The sequence below is a fragment of the Coregonus clupeaformis genome, chromosome 28, assembly GCF_020615455.1.
Source record: "Coregonus clupeaformis isolate EN_2021a chromosome 28, ASM2061545v1, whole genome shotgun sequence".
NCBI classification, from domain to species: domain Eukaryota; kingdom Metazoa; phylum Chordata; class Actinopteri; order Salmoniformes; family Salmonidae; genus Coregonus; species Coregonus clupeaformis.
The window spans coordinates 6578471-6598404 of NC_059219.1; the positions used below are offsets into that span (position 1 = coordinate 6578471).

Here is a 19934-nt window from a genome sequence, read left to right on the forward strand (position 1 = left end):
AATATAATAATCACTTTATTTATCTCTGGGTATTTTATTAGAAACACTCTATGCAAGAAAGAAAACAACAGAAAATTGGGTTACAGGGGGAAAAGAGGGCTGTGCGTCAGCACTGTAATCTGTGAAGATTGAGAAGAAACTCTAGCTGGAGACACACACTCGCTTTATCAAAAGAGCAGAAGAGAGAACAGTTATCAACACCGCTGATTGGGTGACTAATCTTTAGGATAAAAAATAATCATAATTTTTTTTACAGTAATTCAACACGCCTTACATGGTTTTCTTTAGCATACAATCACTGTCCTCAACCCCTCATGCCTCTCCTCCTACACCAGGATCTTCACTATCACGCCATCCATCTCTCTCCCCCCCTCCATTGCTCCCTTCCTCTCAGAGAGAGAAAGAGAGAATAGCTGTCTAGCTATGATGTACTCATATTTACATGGTTATGGTTCAGTTCTGGTCAAGTACAACCACACTTCAGTAATGGAAGGGTCCAACCCAACCCCTCCAGGTAATAGAGGGTCATCTTGAGATGGGATGTTTCCTGATTCATCTGGAATTCCTGATGTTACAAGGCCGGAACAACAGGAATACTCTGCCTGACGTCTCTATGGAGCCAATCTCATCCCTGATCATACTATATGGTTAGACGGACGGGGATGAGAATGGAGAACATTCAAGAGACCAAGCCAATCCAGAGCTTACTCACAATGAAAAACAAATACCTGCACATACACAAACCCAGAAATCAAAGCCTATGAACAAAACTATAAGAAAATCGATGCAATAGTCAAAAATAACTGGGACTGGCTCTACACAGAGAAGAGGCCAGTGGTGGCTGTCACCAATCCACTGTGAGATTCTGTGCTTGGATGAGCCATAGAAAACTGAAACATTCAAATCAATAAGCCAATCACATCTCCATGTTGACTAGTCTCTTTCAACACCAGTCACATTCTCAGTTGATGACAGACAACAGAAACCTAACAGAACTCAACTGTAGACTGACTGGTGGTTACCATTTTGAAAAGTACACTTCTGAATGGAAGTGTTATTTGGTAATATAACCTGGAATAATGTGTTTTATAACTCATTTACAACCACAGGAGGTTGGTGGCACCTTAATTGGGGAGAATGGGCTCGTGGTAATGACTGCGGTGGAATGGTATGAAACACATTGTTTCCATGTGTTTGATGCCATTCCATTTGCTCTGTTCCAGCCATTATTATGAGCCGTCCTCCCCTCAGCAGCCTCCACTGTTTACAACTCAGTAAGAATATGTTAATACTACCTCAGTCAGACAGGTACAGCACCTGAGGTACTGCGTCCTGAATCAGTCAGACACTGACACACACAGGTTCTGGCTGCCATATGAGAAATGTGCCAGAAATTTAAATAAGAAAAAATGAAATGAAAACAACTTATCACAATGTGCTTGGATAAGTGATGACAGGAACACACTGCTGAAGAACGGTTTACAGTGAAGAGCTTTACTTTCCTTCCTAAACCTCTCTCTTACTAAAATATCTGCAGTTTATGGTACTCCCTCACCCTCCTTTCCTCCAAAATATTCTCTCTTCTCTCTCCCCCCTCCTTCTCTACCTTCCCCTCCCTCACTCTTTTTTTCTCTCAGACAGGTTTGTCTGTCTTGCGTGCGGTGATGAAGGCCATGCCGTGAGTCCTGAAGTGTGTGTTCAGATCCGACACCTTGTCAAAGCGTTTCCCACACACCTTACACCCCACCCTGCCCTCCCCGTCCTCCCCCAGCGGCGTGGGGGGGTGAGACGAGGAAGAGGGAGATCCTGGCAGGGAACCCCCTCTGGGACTCCCGTCACCGTGGTTACCGCCATTACCGGGTGACGATGTCAGGGAGCGGTCGTTATGGGCGTGGCGGCTGTGGTTGTCAGGGGGCGTGTCTCGGACCCGGTGGCTGATGAAGCGGTGGCGGGAGAGGGAGGGGGCGGAGGCAAAGCAGGCTCCACACTGCAGACACTGCAGGCTGACTCCTCCCCCCAGGGCCTCGGAGCGGTGCTGGGGGATGTGCTCCAGGAAGACGGCGCGGTCCTCGGTGGTGAAGCCACACGGAGCACAGTGGAACCCAGACTCTGGCTGGGGAGGGGGGGCCGAGGAGGTGACGCGAGGTCTCTTAGCGGGGATGATGCCTTCGGTCACATCCTCCTCTTCCTCCTCAGTCTTCACCCCTCCTCCTCCTCCATCTTCCTCAGCTGAAACAGTGAACGGAGGGTTGGAGCCTCCGTCCTGCTCTGAGGAACTGTCTGCCCCCTCTGCACCCCTCCCTCGCTTCTGACAGACAGAGAGAATTAGAGTTAATGACATTTAGCATTAATAACCTTTCTTCCTATATAAAGGCTGCAGTCGGTAGTTGTGAGAGAAAGTGGAACTGTACCTTTGTGTCCAGAGCTGACATGCTGTGTCTCAGCTGGACATGTCTCTCCAACACCAGCCTACTGCTGAACGTCCTCTTCCCCTCAGTACACAACCTACACACACAAGCACACATACAGGTTAGGGTTTAGTGTAGGGGGTAGGATGAGATAAAGCTGTAATAGGGTAGTATAGGGGTTAATGTGAGGGTAGGGTATAGTATATAGGGGTTAGGGTGCAGTGTGCATACTCACTGGCAGTGGAAGGCTTGTTTGACTCTGATGTGGGGGGTAGGGTATAGTATGTAGGGGTTAGGGTGTAGTGTGCATACTCACCGGCAGTGGAAGGCTCGTTTGATGCCCTTGTGTTTGACTCTGATGTGGCGTCTGAGGCTGGACGTGGAGGAGAAGGAGCTCTCACACAGACTACACGGGAACTTCTTCAGGATCTACACAAAACACAGGCACCTTACAGTGAACAGTCCCCTCAGCTCCCCTAGTTTAAAAACAGAAAGGCTACTAAAGACAATGATGCTTACTGAGAAAAACGGCTGAAAATCTGTTCTTCAAAGAAAAAAAAGAGGGGAAACTTTCCTGGATCCCTCCACTTCATGTGAGAGGTGACTGTGCTCCACAACTTTAGAGATAGATATGATATACGGCTTCAGAACCTATATGATCGGGTCCAATCCTAACTTGACAAACACCTGGGGAGCTCAAAGTTGAGTCTAAATAAACTCTGATCTTATTTGGAAGAACATAAGTGAAGTATTAAGCATAACTTTTCTCAAGTGAGGACTGGGCCCGTGGCGATTAGGTGATTAGTTTAAGGGCCAGTTAGGGGTTAATTTTGGGCAGGACTGGGCCCGTGGGCCGGCAGTAGAGTAGGCCTGACCTAGAGGGTCAGAAGATACAATGGATCACTGATCAGTTAGAACCGATTCAGAATCAATCTACTGTATTGCACATCAAACTGTCTTTATGTGCAGTCTGTGTTCCTGACCTTGCCATGCTGCTCTGCCATATGGGTAATGTAGTCCTCTCTGTCAGCGTAGCGGGCGTGGCAGGGAGCACAGCTCCACCCTGGACTCGTCTTACTGCTCCCTCCATCCTTCTCTTCCTCCTCCTCCTCCTCCCTTCCCCACTCTTCCCCGTCAGAGCTCTCTGTCTTCGCCGAGCTCCGCGCCCGAGGGAGAGGGGCAGGGGAGGGCGCCATGGCAACGGGAACTTCCTGTTTGACCGCGGGAACTCTGTGAGTAGTCTGAGCGAGGGAAGGGGGAGGAGAGGAGAGAAAAGGAGAAAGGAACAGAGCAGATAGAGAGATGGAAGAGAGTTAAGCTACACATCAACAGAATATTTTATGAATGTAAAAAAACTGACTGACCCAAACCCAGTCTTGAGAAGGACTGTGTGAGAGGTGAACCCATAGATGTACCTTGATGTGCTCCAGCATGGAACTTCTCTGAGCGTAGAGCTTGGTGCACTCAGGACACTTGAACACGTGCACCTTCTGCTTGACTAGGTGGGTGTCAAAGTGGACGTACAGCAGTGGCTTCTGGGTAAATACTGTGTCACACATCACACACTTGTAGATCATCCTGTAAGGAAGAAAAGAAGGGTATAAAATCAGAGAACACAATCAGTGTGCGTGTGTGTGTGTGTGTGTGTGCGCGTACTTGGCCTGTCCTCCAGTGAGTGTGGGGTGCTGGGTGTTGATGTGGCTCTGGGCGCTGGGGGAGGACTTGAAGGCCATGGGGCAGCTGGGACACTTATGGAACACCTCACAGTGAGCCGTCTGGATGTGGGACTTGACCGAGTTTAACCCTCCAAACACCACCTGACAACTAGAACACCTGCAGAAAGACAGACACAGAGAGAGAGAGAAATATAATTGTAAATGTTGTCCCTAAACACTGATTCAGGGTCAGATATTTCTTCATCCTCCTAATGGTTAAAGCATGGGTTGGTGGTAGGGCTGTTGCGGTGACCGTATTACCGACACACCAGCAGTCATGAGTCATGACCACAGTGAAATTCCACGTAACCGTTGAGTCACAGTAATCTCCTCTTATGAACTTTGGACATGTGTTAGTAGTTCCCAACTCGCTAATGACCATCAGGTCGCTAATGGCCTGGTACTCAGGGCTCTATTGTCCCTCTAACATCAATGCAAATGCAATCGAAAATCACATCAAACACTTATCATCAAAACAGTAGGCCTATCAGACTTTTAAAACTCACCTCACTGTGATGATCAATTTGAAGAAAGAAGTTCAACAGCAGGTTGAAACAGTGTAAAACATGGTTGTTGTGGATGTTGTTTCAAAGCCTAACACAACGAAATGGACAGCGCTTTCTAAGGTGATGATTCATTCAAAACATACGCATATTAGAGCTTATGCATATGCGTAGGCTTATGAACCCCCCCCAAAAAAACTGAATTAAAATGATGATTGTGCCGTTATACAATTCATAGCCTACAGCATAATACTACGCACCGCAGAAAAACATACAACAAAACTGATGTAAGATGTCTTTGGTACATAACTGATCTAGCCTATTCTCCAAAATTAAACAAATTCTAGAAATCGCCTTTGCGTGTGAGCTGTATTATTATGCATACTGAATGGACTGGTTACCTTATGCTACGCTCCAACATGTCTATCCATGAGTCTGGGAGAGAACGTATAGCCCTAGGAGATGCTGTTGGTTCATTGATTGTGCAGGGCAGCTTACAGTTAGCCTACAATTAGTGAATTTGTATTTGATTTTGAATAGCCTAGTAATAGGGCATTTTTTATTAATTGGGTGATACATTACCTTTAGCTATACAGAATATCTCACCACCGTGCGTTTCCATCTCCTCCTCTCTCTCCTTTATTCCTTTCTCGAGCGCGCAGACGGGCTGTCAACAGTTTAGTGAAATATGTTTTGTTGCGAAAACATGTCACTATCAATGTTTCCAAACAGATTTCACTTGTTTTCCCAAATGAAGCACTGGGTAGCTGCAGGAACAGGGTTGGAGAGCCCATGGCATACAGAGTTTGGGCGGAATATCACCTGTCGGGCAGCGAGAGCATGCTCCTCAAACAGGGGTTGATGCGTGGAGTGAAATAAGTGTTCTTATATTTATTTCTCAGCTGCTCATATTAAGCACATGCTCTGCTATAAAACAGAAGTAGCCAACAAAACGGACCTGAGGGTAAGTGCGCGGCGTCCATTCGCTATTCCAGTGCATACAGATGACATGTATTTTCCCCTGCCCCTGTTCCTGCCCATTGATAATGGGACATTCTAAATCAAAACTAATTCTACATATTAGACAAGATTAAACTGAGAATAGTCTGAAGGGTGAAAATATGATCACTTGATGAGAGAACATCTGTGCAGCCTGAGGCAAGGCAACTTTTTTTGGCTACTTTCTCAAATCATCAATAGCCTATAGTCGCACCATGCAGCACATTTATGTTTTGATTTCTAAGAAATGTTTGTATCATTCACAACTAAAGTTGTCAAATAACTCCAAATATAGCATATAGGACCTGTTTCAAATGATCACTTTTATGCTCAACATAGCCACTTCATATACGCACACGCTCCGTAATGGGAAAAATATCCTAAGTTCAATTATATTATTCTTACTATATAATCATATAAAATAAAGTGATGACATAGCTTGTCAGCTAAATGCTAAATGAACAAGCCTACAGCCTATGGCATGGAGGACAGCCAGATATGAGTTGGCCTACTGTAGGCTTATGTTATTTTGTTCTTCTGAAATACATTTTCTTCATATCATGTTTCTTTAGACCGGACTCAAATAAATTATGGATTTATTGCGATGGGACTTTTTTTTAATGTAGATGTTCCAAAAACGCTCATAGGCGGCTTGTATGCGTGGAGGCCTGGAGATGCTAAAGATGTTTATGTTAATTAACGGTCAATTACCGTGAGCCCCGGCAGACTTTTGCATGACAATAACCAGCTAACAAAATTTCATGACCGCCTCAGCCCTAGTTGGTGGTAAGGTAATCTGATCCTAGATCAGTGTCTAGGGGAGTAACTAGGTTTGTTTCAACTACAGAGGGAGTGAGGGGTGAAAGGTCACCTGTATCCGATGCGTCGTGTGAAGTGGAGACAGGCCTCCTCCAGATGGGATTGGAAGGCTGGCTGCTTGGCCACACCCCCACACTCTGGGCAGACGTAGGGGGGGCGGGGGTTGTGGATGCGAGCGTGAGCAGAGGCACTGCAGCCGTTAGGAAGGAGCATGGGGGGAGAACACTCCGTACAGGACTGGAGGGAGAGAGGGAGACGGGGAAAGGAGGGACCACAGGTCAGTAAGGCAGGTACTCCTAAAGCCATGACAAGCTATTCATACAGTGTCTAGAATGTAAAAGATGTGGAAACACACACACTGCTCTACTCACAGTGTTAAGGGCTGGTTTGACCTCCTGAAAGTGGGCAGCCACCTCGGCCTTGCTGCAGAACTGCACCTTACACTCAGGACACTTGTTATTGGTGTACAGCACCGGCTCTGCCGCCTTCTTATTGGGGACTGGCTGCTGCAGCTGGGGGGCGGGGCTCAGGGTCGCAGGGGTCAATGCTGAAGTCACAGCCGGAGCAGACGACGCTGGGACAGAGGTGGAGGAGAGGGAGGGAGAGAGCATGCCTAAAGGAGGCATAGAGAGAGAGAGACGGGGAAATAGATAGGGGAAGGGGAGTGAATGTAAAGAGAGGTGGGTTAGACAGGCACTGTTAAACAGCGCTGCACCCGTAGTCATAAAGCGTCTCAGAGTAGGAGGTCTGATCTAGGATCAGGTCCCCACCGTTCATATAATATGATTCATTATGATCTCAAAGTCAAATCTGATGCTAGATCAGCACTCCTACTCTAAGAGTCCTAGGTCAGATATGAAGGTAATAGCACACAGTGTCTCTCTCTCTCTCACCAATGGGAGTGGTGTCCTGTTGTCCTATCATCTGCTCCACAGTGACAGGTCTCATGACCAAGTGGGAACACTGCATGACCAGTCCCCTCTCCTTGTGTTCCCTGGCGTGGAGCAGCAGGCTGCACTTGTTGAAGAAGGCCAGCCGCTTGGCACAGTGGTTACAGGTCACCTCGATCCTCAGGGACCGCCGGTCGTAGTGGCGAGCCAGGCTGCGCTCTAGGGCAAACGCATCGCCACACTCCAGACAGCGGTAGCCCTGCGACGCAAAGAAGGAAGAACAACATGAATACAATACCTATGTTGATGACATGTCTCTCGATACAATGCGTATTCATTGGTGTTGTATGTATTGGCTGGTGCAATCAAATTTCCCCTTTGGGGATAAATAAGTGCCCTTGAGCAAGGCACTTAACCCTAATTTGCTCCAGGTGCGCCGTACTACTATGGCTGACCCTGTAAAACAACACATTTCACTGCACCTATCCAGTGTGTGACCATAAAAAAAAACCTAAATAAGAGCGATTTATTGGTCTACTGAACACAAGGTCTAACTGAAATTTGACTTCCGCTTTTAAGTGCTACTAGTGCAATACTGGATCCATGCTGATATAGACCCCTCAAAGTCATCTCTGGACCTCAAAGCCAGTTCCACTGCGTTTTTTCATTGTTCCCCTCTAATGAGGTACTGATTTAGACCTGGGACATCAGGTGGGTGCAATTCATTATCAGGTAGAACAGAAAACCAGCCGGCTCCAGACCTCGTAGGGTAAGAGTTGAATACCCCTGATATAGACCTAAGTCTGTTACCTGTGCAGGCAGAGGCAGGTCCCACTCCGGTGGTAGTGGTGTAGAGAGGTCTGGTCTGTAGCTGGGCAGCAGGTTCTTGCTGTTGAGGATCTTGTTGAAGGCCTCCACCAGACTGGACTGGCTCCTGGAGATGATGGCTCCTGTACTGTTCACTATGGAGGCCGGTCTACTGCCCCCCTGAGGGGGGAGGAGGGGGGAGGGGGACACAGACACACCCCCATTCAAGGTCTTTTGGCCCAGGCTGCGCACGCTGGCCCCCCCTGGGCTGAATCTGGGGGAGGAGGAAGAGGCAGAAGAGACAGAGGGGAGGGCTGCTGACTTGGTGATGCTGACAGCCGTAGCCGACACTTTGGGCTTGTTGCTGTCGGCGGCCATCTTGTTTTGGGCCTTGCTGGCGGCCATCAACATGGCGGTACTTGCGTCCTGGAGTGTAGACACAGGCAGGAGGCTGCCACCCTTTGACTTCTGCTGCGGAGGCTGCTGAGATGCCACCCTCTTGGGCCGGCTGAGGACCTTACGACCACCTGGGGAGGGTTTGGAGCTGTCTGTGCCCTTTGAGGGGGTCCCCCCTGCCCCTTTAGATGCTACTCGCGTCACTGTCCTGGTGATGCTGCCTGTAGGGGTCTTGACCGTTTTGATTCGGACTTTGAGCGGGCGAACGGGGGCTGTTGGTGTCGTCATAGCGTTGGCCGGAGCCGTCTCCGTATCTCCTGTTTGTCTTCCATCCACAACCTCCATCTTCTCACTGTCCTCTGACCTGCTCGCCAGGGTAGGCTCACTCTCCATGGGCTCTTCTCCCTCTCTAGCCACCTGTGGAGTTGAAGCTGAGGCTGGTGCAGGGCTGGAGCTCCTCTTGGGCACAGTGGACATAGCAGAACCTGTCTGGTCAGGCGGGGGACTCTCTGGTGAGTCCCTCTCCTCGATCACATGTTCCGGGTTCCTTTCCTCCATCACAGGGCTAGAGATGGGTCTGGGGTTACTGAGGGCGGCAGCCAGCCAGGACTGACTGGCCCGGGGCTGGGCGGGAGGAGGGGAGGGAGACCTGGGGGTGGAGGGTACTTCATCTGGAGGGGGGGGTTTAGAGTTGGAGGATGTCTGAGTGATGGAGGGAGGGGGTTTGGAGGAGAGAGGAGGGGGGCACGAGAGGAGAGGAGGGGAGGAGGGAGTTGGGGAGCTGAACAGCTCTGAAGTGGACACTTGGCGGTGTCTACGTGGAAATTTGGGAGGAGAGCACATGGGAGAATCTGGGCTCTCTTGGATCACTAGCGGGCTTCCTAAATCCGGTTCAGAGTCGTCCTCATCCGAGTCCATGATGCGCCTCATCCTTCCGTTGGAGGGAGGGGGGGAGGAGAGATGCCTGGGAGGGCGCGGAGTGTCCTCACTCAGGATGGAGGGAGGAGAGAGGTGTGGGTTGACGGAGAGTGAAGATGATGATGAGGAGGAGGATGTGGAGGTTATAGGACCAGCAGAGGTGTGAGGGGAGGGGAGAGGTTTCAGTCTGTTGAGAATATTAACTGTATGTTTGGTTGTGCTGGCCGACCCCCCCGCTCCCCCACTGCTGCCCCTTCTTTCACTCGCAGTGGAAGGGGAGCAGGTTGACCAGAGCTCCCTGTTGGCCTGGCCCACCCCCTGGCCTCTCACACTGGGCTCCAGCGTGGCTGTGGACCCCTCAAACCCATTCTGGAGGAGAGGTTCTGAGGAGACCAGACCAGGCATCCTAGGAGCCAGTCGTGAATTCAGTAGGCTCCCCTTGACTCCCATCCCAGTCTCCACCTCAGGGTCTGTCCCACTGCCCCCAGGGCTGTCCCCATCCTCTTCATCTGACCCCTCAGTCTCCTCATAGGAGTCAGGCCTCACCCTGTTCTTAACAATCACACTGACCACTGGAGGCTCACTCTGGGGGTTGGGAGGGGAATCAGTGGGACTGGAAGGTCTTGGCGAGGGACCCCCGGCCCCCGACACACTGCCCCCGGCCTTCCCTGACCCCTCCCCACCCTCTTCTGGCGCAGACTGGATGGCCTCTTTGGCATCGATGTCTGGAATGTCGAAGGCTGCCAACAAGTCGTCGAAATCTGGGGTTTTCATGTCCCCCATTCCCGGATTACGAAACCTGCAGGACAGACACACAGGAGTGAGAAATAAACACTGTGTTGTCCCCAACCCAACTTAAGCCCCTGAGGCAGGACCAAATACTATGAATGATGATAAATCATGACAAACATAGATGTGACTTCCTGTTTTGAACGTGCATCATCATAATGTTGAATTGCAATGTTGAATAGCCTATATTTCAGGTAGCTATTATTAGGGATTTATTATTCTCTTAGATTGATGGGATGACTAACTTAGAAGGAGTGCATTCTTGACTGGGCTAATGTAGGTTGTGACACCTGGGGAGGCTGTGATTGATGTGAAGGTCTGTTTTAGTGTGTAAGGTAGGATAAGGATTGTGTCTTCAAATGCTAGACTATAATGGTTCTTTGTGAGCTGTAAGTCTTCCTTTGACATGGGAGTGATGTCTAGGGGAGCTGGCTCTTCTCACTATGATGGGTTGTTGTGATAATCTTGTGCCTGGCTGTAGTGTGCAACAAATGGCGCCGAGGAGATGAGACCAACCCCATGAACCTAGGATTGGCTGAGAAACTTTAAACCACGCTCAAGTCTTTACTCTAATTGGCCAGCAGAGAAGTGGGAAACTTTCTGTCAGGGTATTTGGGTATTGTTTCTGAAAACAATGTGTTAGTTCTCTGAGAATGCCCTGCGTGGTATTACAGTGGACCCGTATATACGAAACATCATATTTACCATTGAAGGTTTTTGCATTAATTAAAATAACTAGTATACCTTAGAAGTCGTCTTGACCTCTTTTGTTCCTAATGCCAGATTTGAATTGACGCAACTTTGACAATTGGTGACCCCGACGTGATCTGGTAGAAGGGACTTTGCTGGGTAATGTCCGGCACATTTGGTCAACTCTTTCATCGAACCGTATGTTTCACAAACTGCCGGGCTTCTAAAAAGGTAAGCAGATACCTGTTGTTAAATAACCAAAGATCTGCACATTGGCTTTATCCAAATTAATTTTGTGAAACAACTGTCTGATGTAAGTGAACTAAATTATGAAACTATTATGAGTAGATAAGCACAATATTGTGACATGCAAGCCTTTGGTAGATGTGATGTTTAAACCTTGGTACCGTAGAGTATTGTTTCACCGGCACGTACCAGAAGCCTAGGTACGGATAGGATCGGGAAATAGTACTGAAGTCTCCAGGCTAGGATCACCAGGGGTGAGAACTGGATGACACAGGGAATTATTGGCTAAGGGCGTTGGCTACTGACACATATCAAGAAGAGATATGGCTAGGATCAGAGGAGCGCCAAAAATTTTAGTTGAGTATTGTTTCTCTGACACATATCCAGAAGAGATATGGCTAGGTTCTGAGAAAATACTGAAGTCTCCAGGCTAGGATCACCAGGGGTGAGAACTGGAGATACAGGGAATTATTGGCTAAGGGCGTTGACTACTGACACATATCAAGAAGAGATATGGCCAGGATCAGAGGAGCGCCAAAATTTTAATTGAGTATTGTTCCCTTGACACATATTCAGAGAAATATGGCTAGGTTCAAGGAAGATACTGAAGTCTCTGGACCACAAATGGTGGAACCGTGAGATACAGGGATTAATTGATTAAAGTGTAACGTTGTGGCACATATCCACTGAGATATGGCTAGGATCATAATGGCCACTTAAATTTTAGATAGTGTTACGCTACTGACACGTATCAGAAGGCTAGATACGGATAGAGTCAGGGGGACACTGGGTGTTGTTGTATGCATGAGTGCGCGAATGATCACAGACGAAATAAAATAATGAATAGGGGTTATTAAAAATAATAAACTGGTATATTAAGACGTTTGTGGCTGCCCAAACGGTATAATTTGGGAATACATGTTGGGTATGTGGTTGCTTAAACCATATAACCCGTTAGAAACAATTGGGAACATAAAGCTAAAGTGATGAATTGTGTGACTGAACTAGAACGTTTGAATGGATATTTGAAATATAACATTTGGTGTTTTACATAGCATAATACTGCTTTTGAAATAGTTATGTCGAAGCAATTTGGTTTATTATTTGATGTAATGTTTGACGTTTGACCCTGTAAAATACTGCTTAAACAATTAGACTGAAATAATTCGGTTTTACGTTTAAATATAAACGTGCACCAACTTTAACTAATTAGGTGGGAATTATTTGATTTAATAAATGGACTGGAGTACTTTGAGTAACGGCGGAATATTGGAGGCGCGCTGGGACGAGAAGCAGCTCCTCACAGCTCCTCAAAAAGGTAGAGTTGCGAGGGGAGGGGCTGGAGAGAGCGAAAGTGTGGCTTTTGGAGCCAGAAAAGAATGGCAGTTGACTGGGAACGCATGTGGGTATCTGACGAGAGGGTGTTCTAAACTTGCTCACCGAACGCAGACGTGCGTTGGGTGAGAAAGTAGAGAATATTCACATTTGCGTTTTTGGTAATTTGGCAGACGCTCTTGTTTAGAGCGATTTATGGGAGCAATTGGGGTTGAGTGCCTTGCTCGAGGGCACATCGGCAGATTTTTCGCCTGGTCGGCTCGGGGATTGTAATCGGCGACCTCTCGGTTGTTGGCGCGGCGCTATTGGTCACTAAACTGCCAGCCGCCCCATATGAGTTTAAAGATTGGGGTGTTGTTGGATAATATGATGGCGGAATAAACTGACCATAAGTAATGTTGTTTTAGACGTAATGTGTAATATAGTACAAAACAAATAGAGGGTTAAATTGAACTAATTATCATGGTAGAGCTAACGTAGTACAGTGAGGGAACTTCATTTTGTGTCAGAGGGTAAGATGAGATCATTAATAGTACTATTGGTGGAAATCTATTTATCATTTCAAGGCATGGAGTAACAATCTGCATTTATGAGTGTAAATTCCACGGCTGATGTGTTGATTGAATGGGTACGATGAGTATTTGGTTTGGTAATGTTGAATGGACTATTTGTAGCGAGCGTGTTTAGAGGTTAAATAGAAAAACTAACCTATTCAATAGGGAATAAGAGAGAGAGAGAGTTTCTTGCTGAGGTGAAAGCTACTGCGATTTTCATTTGGTAACGTCACTTGCTCGATGAACTGGGAGTAGTTACTTTGAGAGCATCGCAGATGGTGTGGAGTGACTGGCGATGTCCCTGGTTCGAACACAGGTAGGGACAGTAGACAAAGCTTTCGTAGTGGGGGCTATATACATAGATTACTATGTGGATTGTGAAAGGTTGAATTAGATAGCTTAAATAGAAGTATTCTAGAAAAGTCTATGAAAAATATGTTATAAGGTTACCATGCGCTCTCCCCGAAGGAGCAAGGGGAGGGTGAAAGACAGTATAGTTCAAATGTCATTAAGCGTATGCTGACCAGCGATTGCAAGTATTTGTTTTATTAATTAGGGCGTAATCAGAGAGAACAGTTAAATAAATTGAATAGTGAACTGAAATGGGTTAGCGGAAAAGTACAGAATAATTGGACGATTTTAAAACAATAATTTATTTTGGTTAGGATGAAAGTATGCATTGGCTGTTGTGGTGGGGAATAGCGCCAGCCTGTAGTGGGTTATGGATTTGTTACATAAACTTATATTTTAAATTAAAGTGATGGAATAGGCTACAATTATAACATTATCAGAAAGAATACACAATATAATGTGAAATAGTTATTACAAGTATTATTGATAGTTATTACAGTTATTATCATTGATCCAGTAATGATATAAGGATAGTAGAGGAAGGCAGGGGATTTAATCTCATTTAGGGAAGTTATATTAGGAAGAAAATACAATTAAATGAGGGAACATTTGATGTAACCATGATTGTATTGGCTAAAGACTCAAATATGACATTTACAGGGAGGATAGGAACAATAGAAGGGAAGACAGGTTTTCCTAGGGGGTTGAATAAATAATTGATAAATGGATCATTTGAGATGAGATCACATGTAGCAGAGTTAGGGTAATCAATTAAATAATCATTGTATACTCGAGGAATTTTGAGTGGTTTAATGAATTAGATATGAGGAATTAGAATGATACAAACAATTATTGATGGGTTAAGACTGGGGATATCTATCATGTTTTGTGTGTACTACCATCTTTAGATTATAACTAGGAGAAAGAGATTAGCTCATCTCAGTTAGGCAGAATTTAGGTCATAAAAGTGAGCTATCAAATTGAGTGAGGCCTGGCTATTTGTGATTGTTGTTTTTTCAAATTGGGTTAAAATGGGTTCACAGAGCCAGAGGCTGTACAGAGAAATGTGGAGCCCCCATGTTGCCCTAGTGAAAGAACATTCAGAGGAATGGTTACTAGGTAAATGGATAAAACAAGGGGAAAAACATTACTGATTAGCAGAATACACCAAATGGGGATCAGTATGGCCACTCCACTGGGAGATATAGAAGAAAGATAAATTGGAGAGCAAAAGCCCAGCCCAGTGTCCATCTGGAGATACATTTTAACGGATGACAGGAAGAGATTTTCTTAACTCAGGAACAGGAGGCTGAGTTAGAAGCAATTCCGTTCAAATTATGGTCACAAGGACAGCAGATGTAGGACTAATTAAGGGGGTAGCTCCAGTACAAGTGATTCCTCGATTCGATAATAGACCATACCAAAAGCAATATACTATGTAACCAGAAGCAATAAAAGGGATAACACCTACATTTGAGCATTTACTTAAGGGAGAGGTGATAATTCCTGGAGATGAGGTACAATGAAACTCTCCAATATTTCCTGTTAGAAAGGAGGCACCTAGCGCCGACTGGAGGATGGTCATGGACTTACAGTTAGTTTAATAGAAATATCATTCCCAGAGTTCAATGTGTACAGATCCACATACAATGCTGAACCAATTGAAACCAGAGAACTCCTATTTTACAGTGATAGATTTAGCTAATGTTTTCTTTAGTATCCAAGTTCATCCGGATAGTCAGGGGTGGTTTGGCTTTACTTTTCAGGGAAGGAAATGGACTTAGGCTAGGATACCTCAAGGCTACTCAGAAAGTCTTACAATCTTAGACCAGGCTATAACTAAGACTTTGGGAAAGTTTGAACCTAGGGAAGGAAGCAAATGTTAGTTTATGTAGATGATATTCTATTGGCTAATCCCACTCAGGAGGGATGTAAGGAGGGATACAATCCAATTGTTAACCTTCCTGGCAGAACTGGGACACAAAGTGAGCAAAAAGAAACTTCAACTTTGGTAGAGCGAGGTCATTTACCTAGGACACACTATAACACAGGAGGGGCGAATGTTAAATTCATCCAGGAAAACTGCTATATTTAAATGCTAAAACCGTTAAAACAAAAAACAAATGATGAGCTTTTTGTTAATGATAAAGTGCTGTATAGTTTAATAACTCCATTATGTACTGCATACGGGTAAATTAAGTGATCTTATCTATGAGAAGGCAATGGTAGCCCATGGTAAAGTAATTTGGAACTCTAAGGAGGCATACATACATCAGGGATGTTATCCAAATGGTAGAGAGTAACGAGGGATATGACATTGGTAGTGATTTAAAGATGAAGTTTTTTGGTGGGCTATTAGATATAACTGGGTTAATCATAAACATAAAGATTTTTATTCTTTGTTGCTAGACAGAAGACTTAGGTGACTTAAAAAATAGACTTGTCATGTCCAACAATTAGTCTTCAGGTCAAGCCCGGGAGAGCCTGGGTAGAACAGAGTTTGAACTAAACATGAGTGTTTTTACAAGATAAGAGATTGAATGATTGGATTACTAATTGATTCTGAACTGGATGAAAGTTGAATTTAGATGCCATAAAAGACAAAGGAAGTGGGAGGAGCAATAAGGAAGCAAAAGATAATCTAAAAAATGATAGGCATGGCAATAGGATGATAAATTATATAGGGAATGGTTTAGAAAGGTGGTAATATTGACACATGGGCAAATCATGTGTCAAAGAGGGGGAGTGATAGGATTAAATAATATTGATAGGATTAAATAAAAATACTTAAAAAGAAAAAAACAACAATAGAAATTGAGAGCTCAACATGTATGTGTGAAGATAGTTTATTAACCACACCCGTATGTCAGAGGTTTTGTGCCCCACAGGTGAACTAAAGGAGAAGGTGACCCACTCTATCTAACCAGGAGACTGAATCAGGCCTGGCGGGAAGGGCCACACCAAGTACTGCCTTTGCCAGCAGAATAGCTGAGAGATCCATCTGGGTGCATGTCACACACTGTAAAAAGGTAAACCCAGCTACACCTGACGAACAAACACAGAGTTAGGAGAAAGATCCGATCACCACAAGGGTCCGGGGGTTGGCTCCTTAACGAAGATTCCCTTACCCTGTCTGATCATCCCTGTGTGAGTTCGATAGAAGGTGAAGCAATGGGTTGGCCTCTGGCATCTGACATGTTCTCAGGGCAAGGGTGGGGATTCACAGGTCTCCTGACGGTAGGTAGCTGTCTGATTGTGGGGGCCATATTCCTAACACACTCAAACCCTTCTGATCAGCCGAAAGTAGTAGTAAACCTAAAACAAGTGGATAAAATAATACCTGAGCACAGTATACGAAGGCATAGGAGACAGCTAGACGTAGGGAAAGGGGAAGATTAGGGACTTTAGGGGAGGACATCACTGTATGTGTGTCGCCATGTACATCCTGGGACTATGTAGTTGCTTATGTCGAGAGCGTGGGGGATGTGTAGGTCTCCGTGCACAGTTTAGGGATAGGTGAAGTATTGTGAAAATAGGGAATTACCAGAAATGGCAGTGTGACCCATAGAAGGGTAGGTACTGTCTGAAAGTCTGAAGTACGCAAAAACAGGTTTATCCCCATGCAAGCCACCTGGGAATGTGGTGAAAGAGTCTTGTAGTAACTTGAACTATCAGTATCCCCCGATAACAAAGTCATTCCGACCTAGGTTGCCTACGTTTGAAGTCTCAGGGGATTCTAATTATTTTTCTAGGACTAGTAAGATAGGATACAGAGTAGGGCATCTTAGCTCTGCTCCTACACAGAGAATATCACAACTGAGAGAGAACATGACTAATCTCTCCTTTGTTGCAGCCAGAGGATTGTAGGAACTAAACCAGGCCCGTGCTGACATCTGATGGTTGTGTGGTGATAACTGATTGTGAACTCAACTACATATGTAAATAAACAAACGTGTCAGAGACTGGTGAGTTGTCACGTAGAAAGTAGGACCTCCTCCGGGGATCCTTTGATGAAAGGATCCTTTGATGGGATAGGAGTACCTCGAGAGGTTCCAGAACAATTCAAAGCTAGGAATCAGATCGCAGCTGAGTCTGAATCAAGTATTTTTTGGTGATCAACAATTAATAAAAACATAGGTTGGATAAATTATACTTACTATAGCCAGCAAAGATTTATAAACCACACTTGTGATGCAATAAAGGGATTAGATGAGCAAACAGTGGCAACTATCTTAATGACAAGGCAGAATATAATAGCTTTAGATATGCTTTTGGCTGAGAGGGGCGGAGTTTGTGTTCTGTTTGGATCTATGTGCTGTACTTTCATCTCCAACAATATAGCACCGGACGGGTCAGTGACAAAAGAGCTACAGGGAGTAACTACACTGACTAACAAACTGGCTGAGAACTCTGGTATTGATAGCTCCATAAACGGTTGGTTTGATAACATATTTGATAAATGGAAAACTATTGTTGTGACTATTCTGGGTGAAGTTATAGCTCGTATGGGTATACTTGTTCTTTGTGGATGTTGTCTTATTTCCTGTGTCTGAGGTTTGGTGAGAAAGGAGATGGAGAAGGTGATTTCCCACAGATGGTGAGATAGGGCCCAATCCTGGACTCCAACCAAGGAATTGAGGATATGATCTACCAGGCTTGGTGGAGTGACACTAGAGGGTGTCTAAAGGGGGCCAAAGTATACTTCTCTGTTTGGGTTTTATGTTTTAATAGTCTTATGTTTTGTTTTATTAATCCTGTGTTTTATGGTTTGAAGTTCTTTGATGACTGGTAACAATTTACAAGTGGGGTGTAGATGAACTGAGGGTTTGAATGTTTTTGTATCATTATAGCCTATTAATAAAAGTGTAATTTTTTGTTTGTATTGTATTATAATGAATGACAATCTGTGTTTTCTTATTTTTTGAATCACACCTTATGAGGTGTGAAAAGGGGGACTATTAGGGATTTATTATTCTCTTAGATTGATGGGATGACTAACTTAGAAGGAGTGCATTCTTGACTGGGCTAATGTAGGTTGTGACACCTGGGGAGGCTGTGATTGATGTGAAGGTCTGTTTTAGTGTGTAAGGTAGGATAAGGATTGTGTCTTCAAATGCTAGACTATAATGGTTCTTTGTGAGCTGTAAGTCTTCCTTTGACATGGGAGTGATGTCTAGGGGAGCTGGCTCTTCTCACTATGATGGGTTGTTGTGATAATCTTGTGCCTGGCTGTAGTGTGCAACAAATGGCGCCGAGGAGATGAGACCAACCCCATGAACCTAGGATTGGCTGAGAAACTTTAAACCACGCTCAAGTCTTTACTCTAATTGGCCAGCAGAGAAGTGGGAAACTTTCTGTCAGGGTATTTGGGTATTGTTTCTGAAAACAATGTGTTAGTTCTCTGAGAATGCCCTGCGTGGTATTACAGTGGACCCGTATATACGAAACATCATATTTACCATTGAAGGTTTTTGCATTAATTAAAATAACTAGTATACCTTAGAAGTCGTCTTGACCTCTTTTGTTCCTAATGCCAGATTTGAATTGACGCAACTTTGACACTATGTAAGTAAATTACTAGAACCCAATAAACCTCAAACCTGGCAAACTTGTTGAATGAGTTAGCAGTTAGAAGCAACCACTTTATTTGGAAGTTAGGAACTTATTTGGAAGTTCATGTTCCCCAACTGCCCTAGTGTGAACTGGCTACTGAGCTAGCAAGCTAATACAGCAAAGACAGCTAGCAAGACCGATAGCTAGGCCTAGTTTTCAGACAGCATTTTCTTTGCACATGCTTTATGCAGTGCAGCTGTATTAGCTAGTTACCTATACTCGCTGAGTTTGCGAGGACACAAAATGTGGATATTTTAGCGTTACTTTATTTGACAAAGTTAATTTAGCTATTTAGCTAGCTAGCTAGCTACCACACTGAACTGTCGACAATCTCGACACACATACACTTAACTAGTTACGTTCCCTACTAGCATTGCGCCGAACAGCTAGCGTAGCTAACATCACTTAGCTAGCTAGAATTTACGTCGTCGTCAGTGCAAGGAAGTATTTAAACCTTACATTTGGAAATTATTCCAGGACATTCATATGAAGCAGTGGTTTATAATGGTATATCTGTGACAGGCAGACATGTATATCTAGTTTTACATCTGTGAAGGAAATGTTTGGTTTGTTTACCTCGCTCTTGGGTTCCCGACTTTCCTTTTTGACGCATGGGTTGATCGTCACCAGAGACGACGGGGGAGATAGGTCCTGCCAGGTTCATAAAGTGGTCAACTTTGGAAGCTAATGTGTATGCAATTTGCCAGCTGTTTTCCGCACATATGATGTACATACGTTTTACATTGTAACGCCTTGTTCTTGCTCTGGCGAGTGTTGGCAATCATTTCCTGAAAATGGTTAAGGACATTGTCATTTGACAGTGGTACAATCAAATAACCTTTATAGCACAATGTCCTCCAGAGCCAAGGGCATGCTTTTGTTGCATTTGTGGTCCTGCAGG

The 19934-nt window shown here is 45.0% G+C and overlaps 1 protein-coding gene across 4 annotated transcripts; it reads right to left on the bottom strand.

Moving 5' to 3' along the window:
- Positions 1–2: 2 nt before the first annotated feature.
- On the bottom strand, positions 3–19713 carry LOC121542697 (zinc finger protein 687b-like). Of its 4 annotated transcripts, none has more exons than XM_045208525.1 (11): positions 19610–19713; positions 8145–10254; positions 7338–7593; positions 6816–7057; positions 6497–6681; positions 4065–4241; positions 3824–3986; positions 3392–3649; positions 2725–2837; positions 2412–2505; positions 3–2305 (listed from the first exon to the last, which is right to left on the bottom strand). In XM_045208525.1, exons 2-11 carry the CDS (start codon positions 10236–10238, stop codon positions 1634–1636), a joined length of 4254 nt encoding a protein of 1417 aa, XP_045064460.1. In that variant the 5' UTR covers positions 10239–10254; positions 19610–19713; the 3' UTR covers positions 3–1633. The 4 variants fall into 4 exon arrangements, with proteins under 4 accessions (XP_045064460.1, XP_045064458.1, XP_045064459.1 ...); XM_045208523.1 differs by having other exon boundaries at positions 3–2308; positions 19610–19712; XM_045208524.1 differs by lacking the exon at positions 19610–19713 and adding an exon at positions 16549–16574 and having other exon boundaries at positions 3–2308.
- Between the last annotated feature and the right edge of the window lie 221 nt (positions 19714–19934).

Excerpts from the sequence above, each read along its gene's own strand:
- LOC121542697 (XM_045208523.1), bottom strand. The coding sequence starts at position 10,238 with ATGGGGGACATGAAAACCCCAGATTTCGACGACTTGTTGGCAGCCTTC. Across the intron at positions 7,594-8,144 it reads ACCTGCCTCTGCCTGCACAG|GGCTACCGCTGTCTGGAGTG; the intron begins GTAACAGACTTA and ends TTTGCGTCGCAG. Across the intron at positions 7,058-7,337 it reads ACAGGACACCACTCCCATTG|GCATGCTCTCTCCCTCCCTC; the intron begins GTGAGAGAGAGA and ends TGCCTCCTTTAG.